The 18,718-nt window shown below is 39.1% G+C and overlaps 1 protein-coding gene across 9 annotated transcripts in view; it reads left to right on the top strand.

Moving 5' to 3' along the window:
• The window catches only part of dennd3a (DENN/MADD domain containing 3a), a 141,119-nt gene that overhangs the window by 107,322 nt on the left and 15,079 nt on the right, over positions 1-18,718 (top strand). For 3 of the 9 annotated variants that reach the window (XM_073047828.1, XM_073047817.1, XM_073047836.1), the window contains 4 exons: positions 504-643; positions 1,215-1,375; positions 1,702-1,844; positions 6,901-7,016. In XM_073047828.1, coding sequence (XP_072903929.1) covers positions 504-643; positions 1,215-1,375; positions 1,702-1,844; positions 6,901-7,016 — 560 coding nt within the window. Of the gene's footprint in view, positions 1-503; positions 644-1,214; positions 1,376-1,701; positions 1,845-6,900; positions 7,017-16,823; positions 18,034-18,718 lie in introns of those variants that run through there. The other 6 variants (XM_073047844.1, XM_073047852.1, XR_012099194.1 and 3 more) reach the window with 6 other exon arrangements.

The following is an 18,718-nucleotide window of genomic DNA, read 5'->3' on the forward strand; positions in this document are numbered from 1 at the left end:
GAATCTTTTCTGCACCATCCCTAGATAAGTTACATCCTTTCTGTAATATTGCAACCAGAGATGCATACAATACTCCAATTGTGACCCAGCCAACATCTTGTACAACTGTAACATGACATACCATCTCTTGTACTCAGTGAAGACAAGCAAACCACATACATGCTTGCCTTCATTGGCCCAGTGGTAGACAGATTAAGATTTCAGTACATATCGAGCCACATGTGTGGAGTATTTTTAAATATCTTGATAGTGTATGTGGCATATTTAGGAATAATGTTACTTTGAATCTGAGGATTTAAGTCCTTTGTGGTAACGTGTTTAAAAACTGAATCATCTTGGTATAAAAGTAATTGCTTTGTAAGTTGAAATTACTTTTAGATCTTGCTTATTTTTCCTTAAATCAATGTACAGCAGCCATTGTGATAAAAGAAAACAGGTTTCCGTACCTTTGTTTTTTACTTGTCTTTGCGCTAAATCATGAATTGAACACTTCATTTTGCTAGGTAATCTGATTCACCCAGAAAAGAATGACAATGTAAATCCAAAGTTATGGTGTGCATTAAGTGAAGGAAAAGTAGTGCTCTTTGATGCCTCATCTTGGTGCATTCAGCAACACAGCATTCAAGTGGGCAACTCAAAACTGGTGAGTTTAAACTTAAAAATTGGGGTGATAAAACTTGTGCATTAAAGATAGTTGTAATACAACATTAAAAATAAGTTGAGCAAATATGTAATAATTGTAGATTATAAAACTGCATAACCGTGTTAATAAATTGTTATAATTTTTAATAAAATCATTATTAATTCAGAAGAAATTCAGCAAGATTCTTGTCTCACTTTAAATTATAATGATTGCAGAATACTTGGTATTATAATTCTGAAGGTTAGATGGCTTTTCTTTATGCCACAGAAGTTACAGAAAAATAGAAGGAAATGTAGGTTTATTCTTGTGGCCTGTTATTTTGAATGCAATTTCTTAGCAGGAACAGAGTTGGTTACATCTAAAAACATTTTAGCAAGTAGTGAGTTGATAGATTACTGGTCTCTAGAAATGAGAAGTCAATTAACATTTATAATAGTTCAAAGACTGAAGTACAAGACAGTTACATTAGCAATGTAGAGATGATTTATTCTGAAGAGCATTATTTTTAATTAATGAAACCAACTATATACTCTATTGGAACAAGCTGCTTAAATTAAACATTTATTTTTAGAACTGTATGTTGGGAGTGGAATTTGGCCAAGTCTGGATAGGTTCACAAGATTCCTCTATTTACATTATAAATACTCTCAGTATGTCCTGCAACAAACAGCTGAATGAACATTGCATCGATGTCACTGATATGGTCCTGGAGGATCAGGGCTCAAATTTCAGGTATCACGCCTTACACAAGTATGTTAAAATGTGTGGAAGTTTATTACCTTCAAAATTTAAGTGCTTGAAGATGAGGTGTGAAGACAGAATCAATTAAAATTATATTTAATGTATTTTAATAAGTAGTTGTAAATTAGTTCCTGGGAATCCATAAAGTTTTGTCAAACCACTATTTATTTGTTTTTTATCACTTTAAAAAATTTTTAACTTAATTTTTTTAATGTCTTGCGCTATATTGCTTCCACAAAACAATAAAGTTTACGACACATATCAGTGATAAGAACTTGATTCAGATTCTGATTATGAATGTTCCCTTACGTTTCTAGTCAGAAACGGGTGTACTCCTGCAGTCTAGATGGAAGTGTCATTTGCTGGGATGTGAGCACTTTGGAGATAAAGACTAATTTTCAGTTGCCCAACTGCCACAGACTAACTGCCATTAAACTCCATAATCATATGCTCTGGTGCTGTGAGTATTAAAGATATTAACTTTAAAAAATACAGTGGATACCAGTTAACTGGAACACACCAGGACCAGTACATTTTGGCCTAATTAAGCGGCTGTCCCAATTAGCCAATGTTTCATGGAAATAGTTTCAAAGATGCAAGGCAATCTACCATTAAATTGAGTAACAAATTATGTACTTAAATGAAACATAGAACAAATTTGAACACTATCAATACTACTGCTACAGTACTATAAAATTGCATTAGTTTCCTATTATTGATGGAGGAATTATGCTGCCATGTTCTCTTGATTGGTTGTTACTGAGCAACATTAGCACAGGCACCTAATGTAGATAATGGACTGCCTTCAAACAATTTTTTGACAATTGCATCCTTTAGATCTTCATTTTCATTATAACGTTCAAGATGATTGGTGGTTCCTTCAAATTTTTCGTATTTCCTAATTGGTGAAGTAGTGAAATAATTTCATTTTCATTCCTGGCTGTTCTTAGCATCTCTGAGCTTGAATGTTTGAAACTGTAGTAAGCAAAACAGTTCTAAATTGTCTTACTGCTTATTTCTCGCCAACTATCAGTGACAAAAATGGCAGCTTTTTGAGCACAAGCACACACAACTGACACGATTTAAAAACTGCTCCAAGCATAGTATAGTGTCTAACGTTCACAGAAATGCATGCCTCTGACGTTAGTTAGAAACTGTTGGCAAGTCTCCTGCCCCAATTCAGCAGCATACTGTCCCAAATAAACCAAGTGAATACAGGCTACTTTCTCAATTTTTGTTTTTAGACCATAAGATATAGGAGCAGAATTAAGCCATTGAGTTCATTGAGTCAGTCTGTCATTTCTTCATGGCTGATTCACTTTTTCTCTCAGCCCTAATCCCCTGCTGTCTCCCCATATCCCTTCATTCCCTGGCCAATCAAGAATCTATCAACCTCTGCCTTACATATACATAAAGACTTGGCCTCCACAACTGGCTATGGCAAAGAAGTCCATAGATTCACCACTCTCTGGCTAAGGAAATTTCCTCTCATCTCCTTTCCAAAGGATGCCCCCTATTCTGAGGCTGTGTAATTTGGTTTTAGATACTCCCACCATAGTAAACATCTTCTCCACATCCACTTTATCAAGGCCTTTCACCATTTGATAGGTTTCAATTAGCTCACCCCTCATTCAACTGAATTCCAGTGAATGGAAGCCCAGAGCCATCAAACTCTGTTTATATGGCAAGCCATTCAATCCTGGAATCATTTTTGTGAACCTCCTTTGAACCCTCTTCAGTTTCAGCACATCCTTTCGAAGATAAGGGGCCCAAAAGTGCTCACAATACACAATAAAAGTGCTTTATCAAATCTCAACATTACATCCTTGCTTTTATATTCTAGTCCTCTTGAAATGAATTATAACATTGCATTTGCCATCCTCACACAGACTCAACATGCAAATTATCCTTTAGGGAATCTTGCACAAGGGCTCCCAAGACCCTTTGCACCTCAGTTTTTTGTATTTTCTCTCCATTTACAAAATAATCAACCTTTTCATTTCTTCTGCCAAAGTGCATAACAGTACACTTCCCAACACTGTATTCCATTTGCCATTTCTTTGCCCATTCTCCTAATCTATCTAAGTCCTTCTGTAGCCTCTGTACTTCCTCAAAACGACCTACCCTTCCATCTGTCTTTAAGAGTTGTCTCGAATAAGTGGCTGCTCTGATTTACCAATGATTCAATTAACTGGAGTCCACTGTACTTCTGTAGTTATTTATATTAAAGACAAATTAAGAGTATGATAATTTTTTAACCTAGCAAGTCATATTGTAATTTATATGAAATGTAATCTGTTAATGTTATTATGTAAGGAAGCATAAGAAATAGAAGAAGCAAGTCATTATTTGGTCCCTGTAGCATACTTTACTATTCAGTCAGGTTGTGGCAGATTTATTATTTCAACACAATCTTCCTGCACTAACCTTGTATCCCCAAAATTGATTTAATTTCTGTCCCATTTCCTTTTTCAATCTTTTTATTAATATCAACATGATAAGATTAATACATTGTTATTGGGATTACAAAATTACAAATTTAAAATGAACATAAAAGGATACACAAGCAATAAATACAATATAGTTAAGTCTTCCCAAATATTGAATGATACAACTATCATATAAACGAAACAAAAAAAAATTAGGTATATCATGTTGAAAAAAACAGAAAAGAGAAAAAGAGAAAAAAAATATTATTACCCTAAGAAAAACTAATCTAACAAACTAACCACTAACTAATAAAGAAAAAAAAGGAAAAAAGGGAAAGAAAAAAAAATGGGCTGTTTATAGTATCTATAAAAAGACAAAGAATCATCAGTGTCCCCAACTCCGATCCTCTCAACATATATATAATCAAAACCGGAAAAACAAATAGGATTGGAACAGGGTCAAATTACATCATGTGAAAATATTGAATAAATGGCCTCCAAGTCTTCAAATTTAATAGAAGGGTCATATATGACACTTCTAATTTTTTCCAAATTTAGACATAACATAGTTTGAGGAAACCAATGAAATATGGTAGGGGGTTTAATTTCTTTCCAATTCAACAAAATAGATCTTCTAGCCATTAATGTAAGAAATGCAATCATTCGACAAGCAGAAGAAGATAAATGAATTGACTCCATCATTGGTAAACCACAGATTGCAGTAATAGGATGAGGTTGTAAATCAATGTTCAATACCGTGGAAATAATATCGAAAATGTCTTTCCAATATTTTTTCAAAAGCGAACATGACCAAAACATATGAGTTAAAGAAGCTATCTCAGAATGACATCTGTCACATATAGGATTTATATGGGAATAAAAACGAGCCAATTTATCCTTGGACATAAGAGCCCTGTGCACAACTTTAAACTGTATCAATGAATGTTTAGCACATATAGAGGATAAATTAACTAATTGATGAATTTTATCCCAATTCTCAATAGGAATAGTAAAGATAAGTTCTCTTTCCCAATAATTTTTAATCTTATAAAAGGCCTCTGAATGTATTTTCATAATTATATTGTAAACATTTGATATTACACCTTTCTGAAAAGGATTTAGTTCTAACAATTTCATCAAAATACCCGAAGAAACAAGATTTGGAAAGGTAGGAAGTACAGTGTTTAAAAAATTCCTAATCTGTAAATATCTTTTTAAAAAATGAGAATTTCTAGCAGGATATATGGCAGGGTTCACTGGAGTATGATATATCAATTTAATCCAGGATATAAATGTCGAACTAAAATTAAACTTCTCAAGCACAGTAAATAAATATGTAAAAACAGTAAACAAGCAGAGTAAATAAATATTCTCTGCATCTAATGAAATGACACATTCTGTGGTGCTGCGTGAAAGAGTATAAACAATATTCAATTATCTCCTAATATTGAAAAAAGAATAGCGATTTTTAATAAAACCAGTTTGATCCTCTGAGATAATTTGAGGTAATACCTTCTCCAGCCTGGTCGCCAATAACTTAGAAAAGATCTTGGAATCTACATTCAATAGAGATATTGGTCTATAGGATGCACAGTCAGTAGGGTCTTTATCTTTTTTCAATATTAAAGAAATGGAAGCTCTGTAAAAAGATTGTGGTAGTTTACCTAGTCTAATTGCTTCATCGAAAACCCTGCATAACCAAGGAGAAAGAGTAGAGGAAAAAAACTCAAAAAATTCCACTGTATACCCATCTGGACCTGGTGCTTTCCCGGAATTCATAGAGGAAATAACACCTTTAATTTCTGCATCCGTAATAGGAGTTTCTAATATTAAGAGTTCTTCTGATGATAATTTTGGAAAATACAATTTCCCTAAAAAAAATCATGCATGGTATTATGATCATGATGAAATTCAGAATATATGGCAGAATAAAAATCCTAGATTAGGTAAAAGATATTTACAGAAGTCAAAGAAGGAAGGTGGATTGGCATTGCCTAATTTTAGATTTTATTATTGGGCAATTAATATTCGATATTTGAATTGGATTTTTGATATTGAATATTCGATATTTGGATTTATCTCCTAGCCCTCATTGGGTAAATCTGGAAACTAAATCTGTACAAAGATTTTCATTGGGTTCTATTTTAGGGACTTCTCTTCCCTTTGCTCTTTCTAAATTGCATAAACGAATTGACAATCCAATAGTTAAACACACTTTACTTATATAGTTTCAATTTCGGAAATTTTTTGGGTTGAATCAATTTGTTTTAGCAATTCCTATTGTATCTAATTTCTTTTTTCATCCCTCTATTATGGACCAAGCTTATTCAGCTATGTATACTACAAGGTATACTACGACTTTCTGATTTATTTTTGAATAATTGTTTTATGTCTTTTGAACAATTATCTAATAAATATGATTTGCCTAGATCTGTGCCATTTCCTTATTCTCATAAATCTTTCCTGAACCCTTTTCTATGCCTCCAGCCCTTTCCTATAATGAGTCAATGAAAATTGAGTGCAGTACTCTAATTGAGGCTTATTTCAGTGTTTTATAAACTTTTGACATGATTTCCCTGATTTTATAATCTCTGCCACCATTCATTAAGTTCAGAATTATCTATACCTCCATAACTATTTTTTCAATCAACCCTGCCATTTTCAATTATATGTAAAACATTTTGCCCCTGCACTTCTTTTATATTAAAAAAAAGAAATCCTATTTTCTCTAGTCTAGCCTCCTCATTCTTCCCAAAACACATCTCCCCACATTTCTGCACGTTAATCACTCAAGTGCAATGATTGCAATTAGTATCTTTATTGTGTCGTACTTTACTCCTTGGCCAACACTTGTATTTTATTTTTCTACTTATTATCAACTCTTTGGTTGACTTTTGACTTCTACTGGTAACATTAAAAGCCATTTTCTTTGACCTAATGCTAACTCTAATCCTCTTGAAGGCCACAGCTAGGCTTTTTTTCTTTTTGAGTTTTGTTTTGCCCTGAAGCAAAATATGTTAGATTATATCTCTGTTAGATGATTACCTGTGGCATTAATACCAGTCACATCCACTCTATCTCTGCAAGGTGTAGGAGACGCACTGCTGGAAGTGAAAAAGACCGGGCAAGTTTTCCGAAAAGTGGTACTAGAGAATCCAAAAGGAAGTCACACCTTTTTTAGCTGTTTTCTTGTCTTTCCTGAGGTAGGTTTATGGTTATTTTTATTAACTACTTGTGGTTGAGTTCTGTTTGTTTTATTTATATAAGCGTTATTTCTGATCTGTTAATATTAGAATGATGCAGTGACAGTACTGAAGCAAATGTTTTCCTTCCTTCAACGAAATTGTTCTTGGTGCCCACATAATCAATTATTTCCTCAAAACTTGTAAGTGGGAACTTGTAATGGTGACTGGTGTGTGTCTGCTTACAGCAGATTTAGATGTCCATCAGTAAATGTAGCTGGTTCATATCAATCATTCCTCTCCCAAAACTATCATCCTGTAGAGTAAAGAAATTTCAGTAATGTTCCCTTTAATTTCTAAACTATTTTCATCACTTCAACTAAATCAACACAGGAAACTGGGTGACAGTCAGGAAGGGGAAAGGGGTTAAGGAGCCAGTGCAAAGCACCCCTGTGGCCATCTCCCTCAACAACAGGATAATGTCTGGGAGATGATTTACAGAGGAAATTCACAGTGGTTGGGTCTCCAGCACTGAGTCTGCCGCTGTGACTTAGACAGCATCACTACTACATATACATGTCCCACCTGCAATAGAATTTGTGGGTCCAGGATAGGATTGTATAGTCATCAAAGATCTCACCGTTAAAGGAGTGGACGTCATCATCGGATTCCGATGGACAACCAAAGAAAAAGAAGAAGACTACATGGCTAAGGAGTGGTGTAGGAGGGAGGGCATAAGATTTTTGGATCATTAGGCTCTCTTCCAGGGAAGTTGGGACCTGTACAAAAGAGATGGTTTGCACCTGAACTAGAGGGGGACTAATACCCTAGCAGGAAGGTTTGTTAATGTTACACGGTGGGGTTTAAACTCGAGTTGCAGGGGGATGGGAACCAGAGTGCCAGAACAGTTAGTGGAGAGGTTGTGGAAGCAGCTGTTGGCAAGACCCCAGACAAAGTTAGGAATCAAAAGGTTAAGCATGGTGTGACAAAATCAAAAAGGGTGAACACAAGACTGAAGGTATTGTATCTGAATGCATGCAGAATACAGAATAAGGTAGATGAACTTGCAGCACAGCTACAGGTTTGCAGGTATGATTTTTGTAGGCATGATGGAATCATGGCTGAAAGATAATAATTGGGAGCTTAATATCCAAGGATACACATTGTATCGAAACGATAGGCAAGAAGGCAGAAGGAATGGTTTGCACTATGGGTAAAAAAAATGAAATCAAATCATTAGGAAGTGATATAGGGTCAGAAGGTGTTGAGTCATTGTGGATAGAGCTAAGGAACTGCAGGGGTGAAAAGAGCCTGATGGGAGTCGTATACAGACCCCCAAACAGTAGTAAAGATGTGGCCTACAAATTACAACAGGAGATAGAAAATACATGCCAAAAGGGCAATGTTACAATAGTCATGGGGGACTTCAATATGCAGGTAGATTGGAAAAATCTGTTTAGTGCTGGATTACAGAATGGGTAATTTCTAGAGTGTCTATGAGATGGCTTTTTAGAGCAGCTCGTGGTGGAGCCCACTAGAGGATCAGCTATTCTGGATTGGGTGTGGTGCAATGAACTAGAATTGATTAGAGAGCTTAAGATAAAAGAACCCTAAGGGGCAAGTGATCATAATATTATCAAATTCACCCTGAAATTTGAGAAGGGGAAGCTAAAGTCAGATGTATCAGTATTACAGTGGAGTAAATGGAATTACAGGGGCAAGAGAGAGGAGTTGGCCACAGTTGATTGGAAAAGAACACCAGGGATCTTGGCAGAGCAGCAATGGCTGGAATTTCTGAAAGCAATTCAGAATACACTGGATATATACATCCCAAAGAAGAAGTATTATAAAGGAAAGATGACACAACCATGGCTAATGAGAGAAGTCAAAGATAGGGCATATAATAGAGCAAAGATTAGTGGGAAGTTTAGAGGATTGGGAAGCTTTTTAAAAACCAACAGAAGGCAATTAAAAAAGTCATTAAGAAGGTAAAGATGGAATATGAAAGTAAGCTAGCCAATAATATTAAAGTGGATACCAAAAGTTTCTTCAGATACATACATAAAGTGTAAAAGAGAGGCAAGAGTGGATATCAGGCTGCTGGAAAATGCTGCTGGGGAGGGAGTAACAAGGGACAGTGAAATAGTGGATGAACTGAATATTTTACATCAGTCTTCACTGTGGAACTGTGGTAGACACTAGCTGCATGATGAAAGTTCTAGGTGTCAGTGGGCACTAAGTGTAAAGTTACCATAGCTAGAGAGGTTCTTGGGAAACTGAAAAGTCTGAAGGTAGATAAATAACCTCATTAGACCGTAAGACTACAAGAATTATGTCATTTCATCATGGCTGATTCATTTTCCTCTAAGCCCTAATCTCCTGTTTTCTCCTTGTAACCCTTAATGTCCTGACTAATCAAGAATATATCAACCTCTCCATCCATTCTATCAAGGCCTTTCGACATTTGATAGATTTCTTGACATATAGAAAATAGTCTATGCTTTTATTTCTTCTACCAAAGTGCATGACCATACACTTCCTAACACTATTCCATCTGCCACTTCTTTGCCCATTCTCCTAATCTGTCCGTCCTTCTGCAGCTTCTCTGTTTCCTCAATGTTACCTGCCCCTCCACCTATCTTTGTATCATCTGCAGACTTGTCCACAAAGCCATCAATTTTTTCATCCACAAGCAAACACGAGGAAATCTGCAGATGCTGGAAATTCAAGCAACACACACAAAATGCTGGTGGAACACAGCAGGCCAGGCAGCATCTATAAGGAGAAGCACTGTCAACGTTTCGGGCTGAGGCCCTTCATCAGGACTAACTGAAAGGAAAGGAATTTTTTCATCCAAGTCATTGATGTATAACTTGAAAAGTAGCAGTCCCAACACTGAACTTTGTGGCTAAGCAGAAAAAGCCCTCTTTATTCTGAGTCTATGCATCCTGCCAGTCAACTTATGCTCTATCCATGCCAGTATCTTTCATATAATATCATGGGCTTTTAACTTGTTAAGCAGCCACATGTTGTCAAAGGCCTTCTGAAAATCCAAGTACGCAGCATCCACTGATTTTCCTTTGTCTATCCTGCTTGTTATTTCTTCAAAGAATTGCAAGATTTTCCCTCAAGGAAACCATGTGGACTGACTTCAGCTTATTTTATCATGTGCCTCCAAGTACACTGAAACCACACCCTTAATCAACTCCAACATCTTCCCAACCACTGAGGTCAGGCTAACTGACCTATAATTTCCTTCCTTCTACCTCTCTCCCTCCTTAAGGAGTGGAGTGACATTTGCAATTTTTCAGTCCTCCAGAACCATTCCAGAATCTGTTGATTCTTGAAAGATCATTACTAATGCCTCCACAATCTCTTCTGCACCTCTTTCAGAACTCTGGGGTGTCCCATCTACCTTCAGACTTTTCAGTTTCAAAAGCACATTCTCCCTGGTAATGGCAACTGCAATCAGCTCTGTGCCCTGACACTCCCTGCTAGTGTCTTACACAGTGAAAATTGATGCAAAATACTTACTTTGTTTGTCTGCCATTTCTCTGCCCCACATTCCTACCTTTCCACATCATATTCCAGTGGCCTGATATTTACTCTTGCCTCTCTTTTACTCTTTATAAATCTGAAGAAACCTTTAGTATACTCTTTAACATTTTGGCTAGCTTATCTTTGTATTCCATCTTTTCCTTTATGACTTTTTTAGCTGACTTCTGTTGGTTTTTAATCCTTTAATTTCCCACTAATTTTTTGCACTATTATATGGCCTCTCTTTTGCTTTTACGTTGGCTTTGACCTCCCCTGTAAGCTTTTAGAGCACTACTACTTCTTTGGGATATATCTATCCTGCGCCTTCCAGATTGCTCCCAGAAATACCAGAAATTTCTGCTCTGCCATCATCCCTGCTGGTGTCTGCTTCCAATGACCTTTGTCCAGCTCTGCACTTATGCCTCTGTAATTCCCTTTACGCCACTGTAATACTTAAGCAATTGATTTTAGCTCCTCCCTCTCAAATTGCAGGATCTCTAACTGTGCTACAAGTTCATCTAGCGAACTTCGTATACAGTATGCATTGAAATAGAACAACTTCAGTGTTGTATTCATCACCTTTTTCAATTTTGTCCTCATTTTACATTTCAATTCATCCTGTTGACTGCAATTTTGCCCTATCACCAGCCTGTGCTCACTGCACACTCCCTCTGTTTGTAAACCAACTGCCCTATCCTCAGCCCTATCACTAAGGTTCCCATCCCCCTGCCAAAATAGTTTAAAGCCTCCCAAGCAGCTCTAGCAAATCTGCCTACAAGGAAATTGGCCCCCCCTTGGGTTCAGGTGTAATCCATCCCTGACTTCTCCCACACAGACAAAATGTAGTCCAGTTTCCAACTTCATCTTGAATGCTGAGCGACTGAACCTTCTTAACCAACCTTCTGTGCGGGACCTTGTCAAATGCCTTGCTTAAAGTACATATAGACTACATCCATTGCCTTGCCTTCATCAACTTTCCTAGCAACTTTCTCAAAAATCTCTAAAAGATTGGTTGGACATGACATATCACACATGAAGCCATGCTGACTATTCTTAATCAGTCCATGTCTATCTAAATACTCATATATCCAGTCCCTTAGAATACCTTCCAATAACTTTCTCACCACTGATGTCAGGTTCACCAGCCTATAGTTTTCTGGTTCATTTTTAGAGCTTTTTTTAAACAATGGCTATCCATCAATCCTCTGGTACTTCATCTGTCGCTAAGAATGATTTAAATATCTCAGTTAGGGCCCCAGAACTTTTTGCATTTGCCTCCTGCAGGGTCCAAAGGAACACCTTGTCACCTTTGGGGATCTATCCACCCTAATTTGCCTTAAACAATACCTCCTCTGTAATCAGTATAGGGTCCATGAAGCTGCTTTGCCTCACTTCTAGACTCTGTCCATCTCTGGATTATATACAGAACATCATTGATTCGTGGATGGTTCCATTTCTCAATGGCTTCTCTCAACTCGCGCTCAGCTCCAACAAAGTTTGTCACATGATCAGAGCGCAGTTCACGAACCAGTCCTCGTCTTGCTATATGCCTCAAAATGCATTAACAAAGAACACTTCAACAGGCCTTTTCTTATAGCTGTACTAGCACCAGGAATCCAATACTTTTGGCAGAACCTGGATAACGTGGTTATGGCCACCATATCCCACCTCTTGATGTTCATGCCTCACATCGATGTCTGAGATATGGAGATCCTTTGCCAGTATAACAGGATGTTTACATTCTTCAGGCATGGCTGAAGATATTCTTTGGACAGAGAGATTGGAAAGGCCAAATGTCAGATTTGCTAAGGTTGTTCCTCAGTGGAAGAGCTCAAATGAGAGGCTATAATGGAGATCACTAGGTTTTGCCAAAGAAGGTGATTTCCAGATGAATTCTCAAGTTTGCAAGGTGGAGAAACTGAGAAACAGAACGGTCATATTTTTAAGCTCAATCCAGTACGAAGATGGTGGCTTGAGAGTTGGTGGACGGTTTAGTAAGGAGCTACCCTAGATTTTCCCATGATAAAAGCATTATGCTCCTGAGAGTGCGTGTTGTGCAGGTAGGTCACTGCTCCAAAGCTATCTTCGCTTGCATCTATAAAGTAGTGTAACTGTGCAGCAGTAATTTCTCCAAAATCCAGGAGCTTCCAACATCTAATAAGCTTGAAGTCTTACAACTGCTAGAGTTCTTCCAGCAGGCTTGCCTACTCATAAGCAACTGAAGATGGTATAATTTCATCCCAGCCAAGATCTTTCTTACCTAGATCTTGTATGATCATCTTAGCAAATGACAGAAATGGACTCAAGATTCCAGAAGGATCATAGATAGAACAAACTGTGGAGAAGATCCCCTTCTGGTGAGTGGTTTGGCTTGGATTAACTCTAGAAAGTATCAAACTGAACACAACATTACACATCCAGTATCTCTCCACTGAAGGTATATCTTGATCCTAATCCAAATCCTTCATGTCTTTCGCTCTTTGTTCTTCTGTTATCACAGCTAGTACACTATGTCTGTTGTTTATCTACTTTGAGAGTTGAAGGCCGTCCTTAGCACAAATGGATACAAGGTCGTTATAGAGAGGCACTGCTTCTTCCTCCAAGGACACTGACACAAGGCAGTTATCAACATAAAAGCAATGCAAAAACTTATCCACCATCTTGCAGCTGGACTGTTCTGTATTATCTTATGCACATTGTGTATATTTACAAAATACAATTAAGTTGGTTAGTAAAACTATTGAAAATCTTTTCTTTGTACTTTTGTCAGTTAAATAAAGGTTCACGTGAATTAACATATCACAGATTTTTGTTTTTATTGCATTTTGGAAAATATCCCAACTTTTCTGGAAATAGGGTTTGTAGTTTAAACGCTCCCGAACCATGCTAGCAAACCTACTGTTATGAATGTACCACAGCTCTGAGGGGCCGAAGGGTGCGGGACCAGCCCCCTCCTTCTGGAGAATCGCAAGATCGCTATTAATTCGGGTCTTGGACCCAGGAAATGAGAGACAATGCAACGGATTTGACCATTGTTCTTAGAGGCACCTGTGTGAATTGCAACTCTATAGTACGTGCCAGCTATCAGGGACATGGACACCCTCGGGCAATGTGGTGTGGGGATGGTATCACCCTACCTTGATTGACATTTACAAATCTGCCAGCCATGATAAAACGGAGACTGCAGGAGGCGGTACTCCAGCGACGCACCAGACGGAGACCATCGCTCATCGTTCCCGTAAGAACGGGAAGCTGCTCGGAAGCCACGTGTGATTTGGATCCCCTAGCTAGGGAATCGAGTGGCTAATAACCCCGAAAAGGATTCCGAACTGACAACGAGGAACTCCCGTTCCCGATTTCACGCTTTGAGTCCAGAAGGCTGGCAAGTTTATTTTCTCTCTCCAACCCGTGAACACCCAGCGGTCCCTCAAACGGCAAAAAGCCTCCATGAACTGGCGAGACTTTTATATTTCCATCGGACAATAGTTTAACCCCTAGACAACGACAGAGCTTATTTCTTATTGATTATTACTATCCCTGCGCTTTAGATTGAGTATTGATGACGTATGTTATCTGAATGTTTGTATTAACCTTACTTTTGTGCCCCTTTATAAATAAAAACGTTTAAAAATGGTACCATCAGACTTCAGCGGACCTCTCTATCTTTGCTGGTAAGTGACCCAGTTATGGGGTTCATAACACTACCAGCAAGGATATTGCTCCCCCTCGAGTTCAGGTGCAACCCATCCAATCTGTACAGGTCCCACCTTCCCCAGAAGAGATCCCAATGGTCCAAAAATCTAAAACCCTGCCCCCTGCACCAACTCCTCAGCCACGCAGTCAACTGCCATCTCCTCCAATTCTTACCATCACTATCACGTAGTACTGGCAGCAATCCTGAGAATGCCACCCTTGAGGTCCTGTTCTTCAGCCTTCTGCCTAGTTCCCGAAACTCACACTTCAGGACCTCATTCCTCTTCCTGCCTATGTCATTGGTCCCAACATGTATCACGACTTCTGGTTGCTTTCCCTCTCGTACCAGGATGTCATGCACCCGGTCAGAGACATCCCGGACCCTGGCACCCGGGAGGCAACAAACCATGTGGGTTTCCTTCTCACGTTCACAAAATCTCCTGTCTGCTCCCCTGATAGAGTCTCCAATGACGACAGCTCTCCTCTGCTCCGTCCCATCCTTCTGCACCACAGGGTCAGACTCAGTGCCAGAGGCCCTGCCACCGTGGCTCACACCTGGTCGGTTGTCCTCACCAACAGCATCCAGGACGGTAAACTTGTTATTCAGGGGAATGGCTACAGGGGTGCTCTGCACTACCTATCTACTCTCCTTCGCTTTCCTCCCTTGGACTGTCACACAACGTCCTGCTTCCGGCAGCCTAGGTGTGACTACCTCCCTGTAGCTCTCATACCTCCATATTGTTGTCCATTCTTCCTCAGATATAATTATCCCTCCTTCCTTCTCCCATTTTGTTTTAATGTATGAAGTTGAATGTGTTTTAAGATTTGACAACCCCTTATACATGCTTGAAATGATTCCACTTCCATTATCTGGATTATATGCTTTTCTAAATAGCCCTATCAAGCAGGTACTTGCCTTGGTTACATTTTTAAGCGTCTTATTAACATATTGTCGTATCTGTAAATACCGATAAAAATCTTGTTTTTCTAATAAGTGTTTCTCTTTAAGCATTTCAAAACTGAACAGTGTTCCTTTTTTCATTATGTTGCAAAGAACTGTTATACCTTTAGCTGTTCAGTCCTTAAATCTAGCATCCAATTTATTTGGTGTAAAATCCGAGTCATATGCACACCATTTAAGAATTGCAATATCTCCCTCTAGATTATATTATTTTATAGTAGTTTTCCATATTTTAAGAGTCAATTTCACCCATGGGTTATCAATAGTATTTATGTACCTTTGCAGGTTGTTATCAGCCAAAATTGCTTGTATGGGGATGGGAAGTACCTGCTCCTCAATGTTTTTCCATTGAGCGTCATATGATGGGTTGCACCAACATATCACAGCTCTCAACTGCGCTGCAAAATAGTAATCTCTAAGAGAAGATAGTCCCCATCCCCCCTTTTCCTTTGCTAATTGCAGAGTTTTGAGCCGAACTCTAGGCCTTCTACCCTGCCAAGTATACCTTGATAACATCTTGTTCCATTCATTGAATTGATTTTGATTAATCTCTATTGGTAGGGTCTGAAAGAGGTATAACAATCTGGGGAGTATATTCATTTTAATAGACTCAATCCTTGAACTGAGACTGAAAAAAGGAATTAGGTTCCATCTTGCCACATCTTCCTTAATTTTTTTATATAAAGGCTGATAATTACAAACGTTTGTACATTCTGATAATTTTGCCAAATCTTTTGGCATAATGATGCCCAAATATTTGAAAGACTCTGTGTGCCATGCCCAGGGGTATCTACTTTCAATTTCTCTTGGTGGGCTATAGTAATATGAAAGTAATTGGGTTTTATCTATGTTGATCTTGTATCCTGATAATTGACCATATTGTTCAAAGGATTGCATCAATTTAGGTAAAGATACTTGGTTGCCCTAGATAGATCAAAATGTCATCCGCATAACAAGCCAATTTATGCTCTGTCCCTTTAATTGTAATTCCCCTGATATCTTTGTTTTGTCTGATGTATTGAGCTAATGGTTGCGGATATAGCGCGAAGAGTAGCGGTGACCATGCACAACCCTGTCTCATGCCCCTTTCTAAGGGGCATTAACAACTAAGTAATATAAAATCCACATTATAAGTATTTCTCAAGATAGGTATATTACCGTCTTCTTTTGCTTCCGTTTAACTTCTCAACATTTTTAAAGTTAGCCAAACCTTATGGCTCTTCGGAAGGGGGTGAGGACTGTCTTTGGGAAACTCCCGGTCTCTTCCTGATATACTTCTCTCGGCCTCCTCCCGTCTCCTGCCTTCTCGATTCTCGTACTATTTCCCAAGCGGAGTGGGATAATTCCTCTGCCAGGCTTTCTCTTGGTTTGGTCATGCTGACGAGCAACCATCTGGCCTTCATGTCTGTAGTCGCCTCTTCCACTGTCTGGTACAACCGCATCCAGTTGTCATAAAACACTTGAAGTTTAGCAGGGTACGGAGTTTGAAATCTAATCTTTTTTTGCTTTAGTACTCACTTTACTTCAGAGTATTTTTTACGTTTCTGCAGGGCCGCGGGGGGGGGGGGGGTGGGGGGGGGTAATCTTGGTCGAAATATATTACTTTATCGTCTAAAAACACTCTCTTCTTACCCCAGGCCCTTTGTAGAATCTCCGCCTTGGTGCTGTACCGAAGGAATTTAATTATTATTGAACGTGGCTTATCTTGGGTAGACTTCAGGACTAGCACACGATGCGTTCTCTCGATTTCCAGCTCCATAGTTGAGGAAAGCTCCAGCGCATCCCGCAGCAACTTTCCAACAAGCTCCGTCATAGACGAGCCCTCCACTCCTTCAGGAACGTTGTAGATTCTGATAATTTTTCCGCCATGATCTTCCTTCCAGGTCAAGCAGTTTACCTTCTTGGTGATTTAATATTTTTATTGTCTTACTCAGTATTCGTTCAACATTTTGAACGTGATCTTCCACCTTCTCAATTCGAGTCTCTGCCACCACTATTTTTTGATTGACGTTGGTGAGCTCTGACTTAATATCATATAGCTGCTGCTTTATTTCTTTCTGGAACTCCCTTACCTCTTTCAGGATTTTGATCATATTCGCAGCTTCGCCTGAACGAGGCCCAGTGTCCGCCTCGCTAGCACACGGTCGGGTAGGAGAGCCGCTCGCTGCACTCCTCTTGGCTGTAGGCTCCACAGTGTCACTTTTTAAATTTCCATTCTTTTTCCCCATTCTTGCCCCTCTCTTCAGTTCAAATATTTTTCGAAAAATACTATATTTGATGGGTTAACAGGGCTTAATATGCATTTTTCCGGAGGAGCTAGTGACTTAAGCTGCCATTCTCGACGATGGCGTCACCGGAAAACCAAGAGTGAATGGTAAGTATGCTGATTTGCTTGCCACTGCAAACCTTTCATGATAGACGCCTCCTGTAATCCTTGTTGACAGTCAAGCAAATGCCAGAGCAACACATGCAAATGCTGGAAGAACTCAGCAGGCCAGGCAGCATCCCTGGAAAAGAGTAACATAGAAACATAGAAAACCTACAGCACAATACAGTTGTACTCTCACATCACATGAGAGTAAGCGTTCAACACGGACTGGAAGGGCCAAGATGGCCTGTTTCCGTGCTGTAATTGTTATATGGTTATAGAGACCCTTTGGCCCACAAAGTTGTGCTGAACATGTCCCTACCTTAGAAATTACTGGACTTACCCGTAGCCCTCTATTTTTCTAAGCTCCATGTACCTATCCAAGAGTCTCTTAAAAGATCCTATCGCATCCGCCTCCACCACCGTTGCCGGCAGCCCATTCCACACATTCACCACTCTCTGCGCAAAAAAACTTAACCCTGACATCTCCTCTGTACCTACTCCCCAGCACCTTAACCTGTGTCCTCTTGTGGCAACCATTTCAGCCCTGGGAAAAAGCCTCTGACTATCCACATGATCAATACCTGTCATCATTTTATATATCTCTATCAGGTCACCTCTCATCCTCCCTCACTCCAAGGAGAAAAGGCCAAATTCACTCAACCTGTTTTCATAAGGCATGCTCCCCAATCCAGGCAACATCTTTGTAAATCTCCTCTGCACGCTTTCTGTGGCTTCCACATCCTTCCTGTAGTGAGGCGACCAGAACTGAGCACAGTACTCCCAAGTGGGGTCTGACTAGGGTCCTATATAGCTGCAACATTATCTCTTGGCTCTTAAACTCAATCCCACGATTGATGAAGGCCAGTGCACCGTATGCCTTTTTAACCACAGAGTCAACCTGCGCAGCTGCTTTGAGCCTCCTATGGACTCAGACCCCAGTATCCCTCTGATCCTCCACACTGCCAAGAGTCTTACCATTAATACTATATTCTGCCATCATATTTGACCTACCAAAATGAACCACTTCACACTTATCTGGGTTTAACTCTTATCTGCCACTTTTCAGCCCAGTTTTGCATCCACAATGTCCCACTGAAACCTCTGACAGCCCTCCACACTATCCACAACACCCCCAACCTTTGTGTCATCAGCAAATTTACT

Source organism: Hemitrygon akajei, chromosome 1 (genome assembly GCF_048418815.1).
Source record: "Hemitrygon akajei chromosome 1, sHemAka1.3, whole genome shotgun sequence".
In the NCBI taxonomy this organism is placed as follows: domain Eukaryota; kingdom Metazoa; phylum Chordata; class Chondrichthyes; order Myliobatiformes; family Dasyatidae; genus Hemitrygon; species Hemitrygon akajei.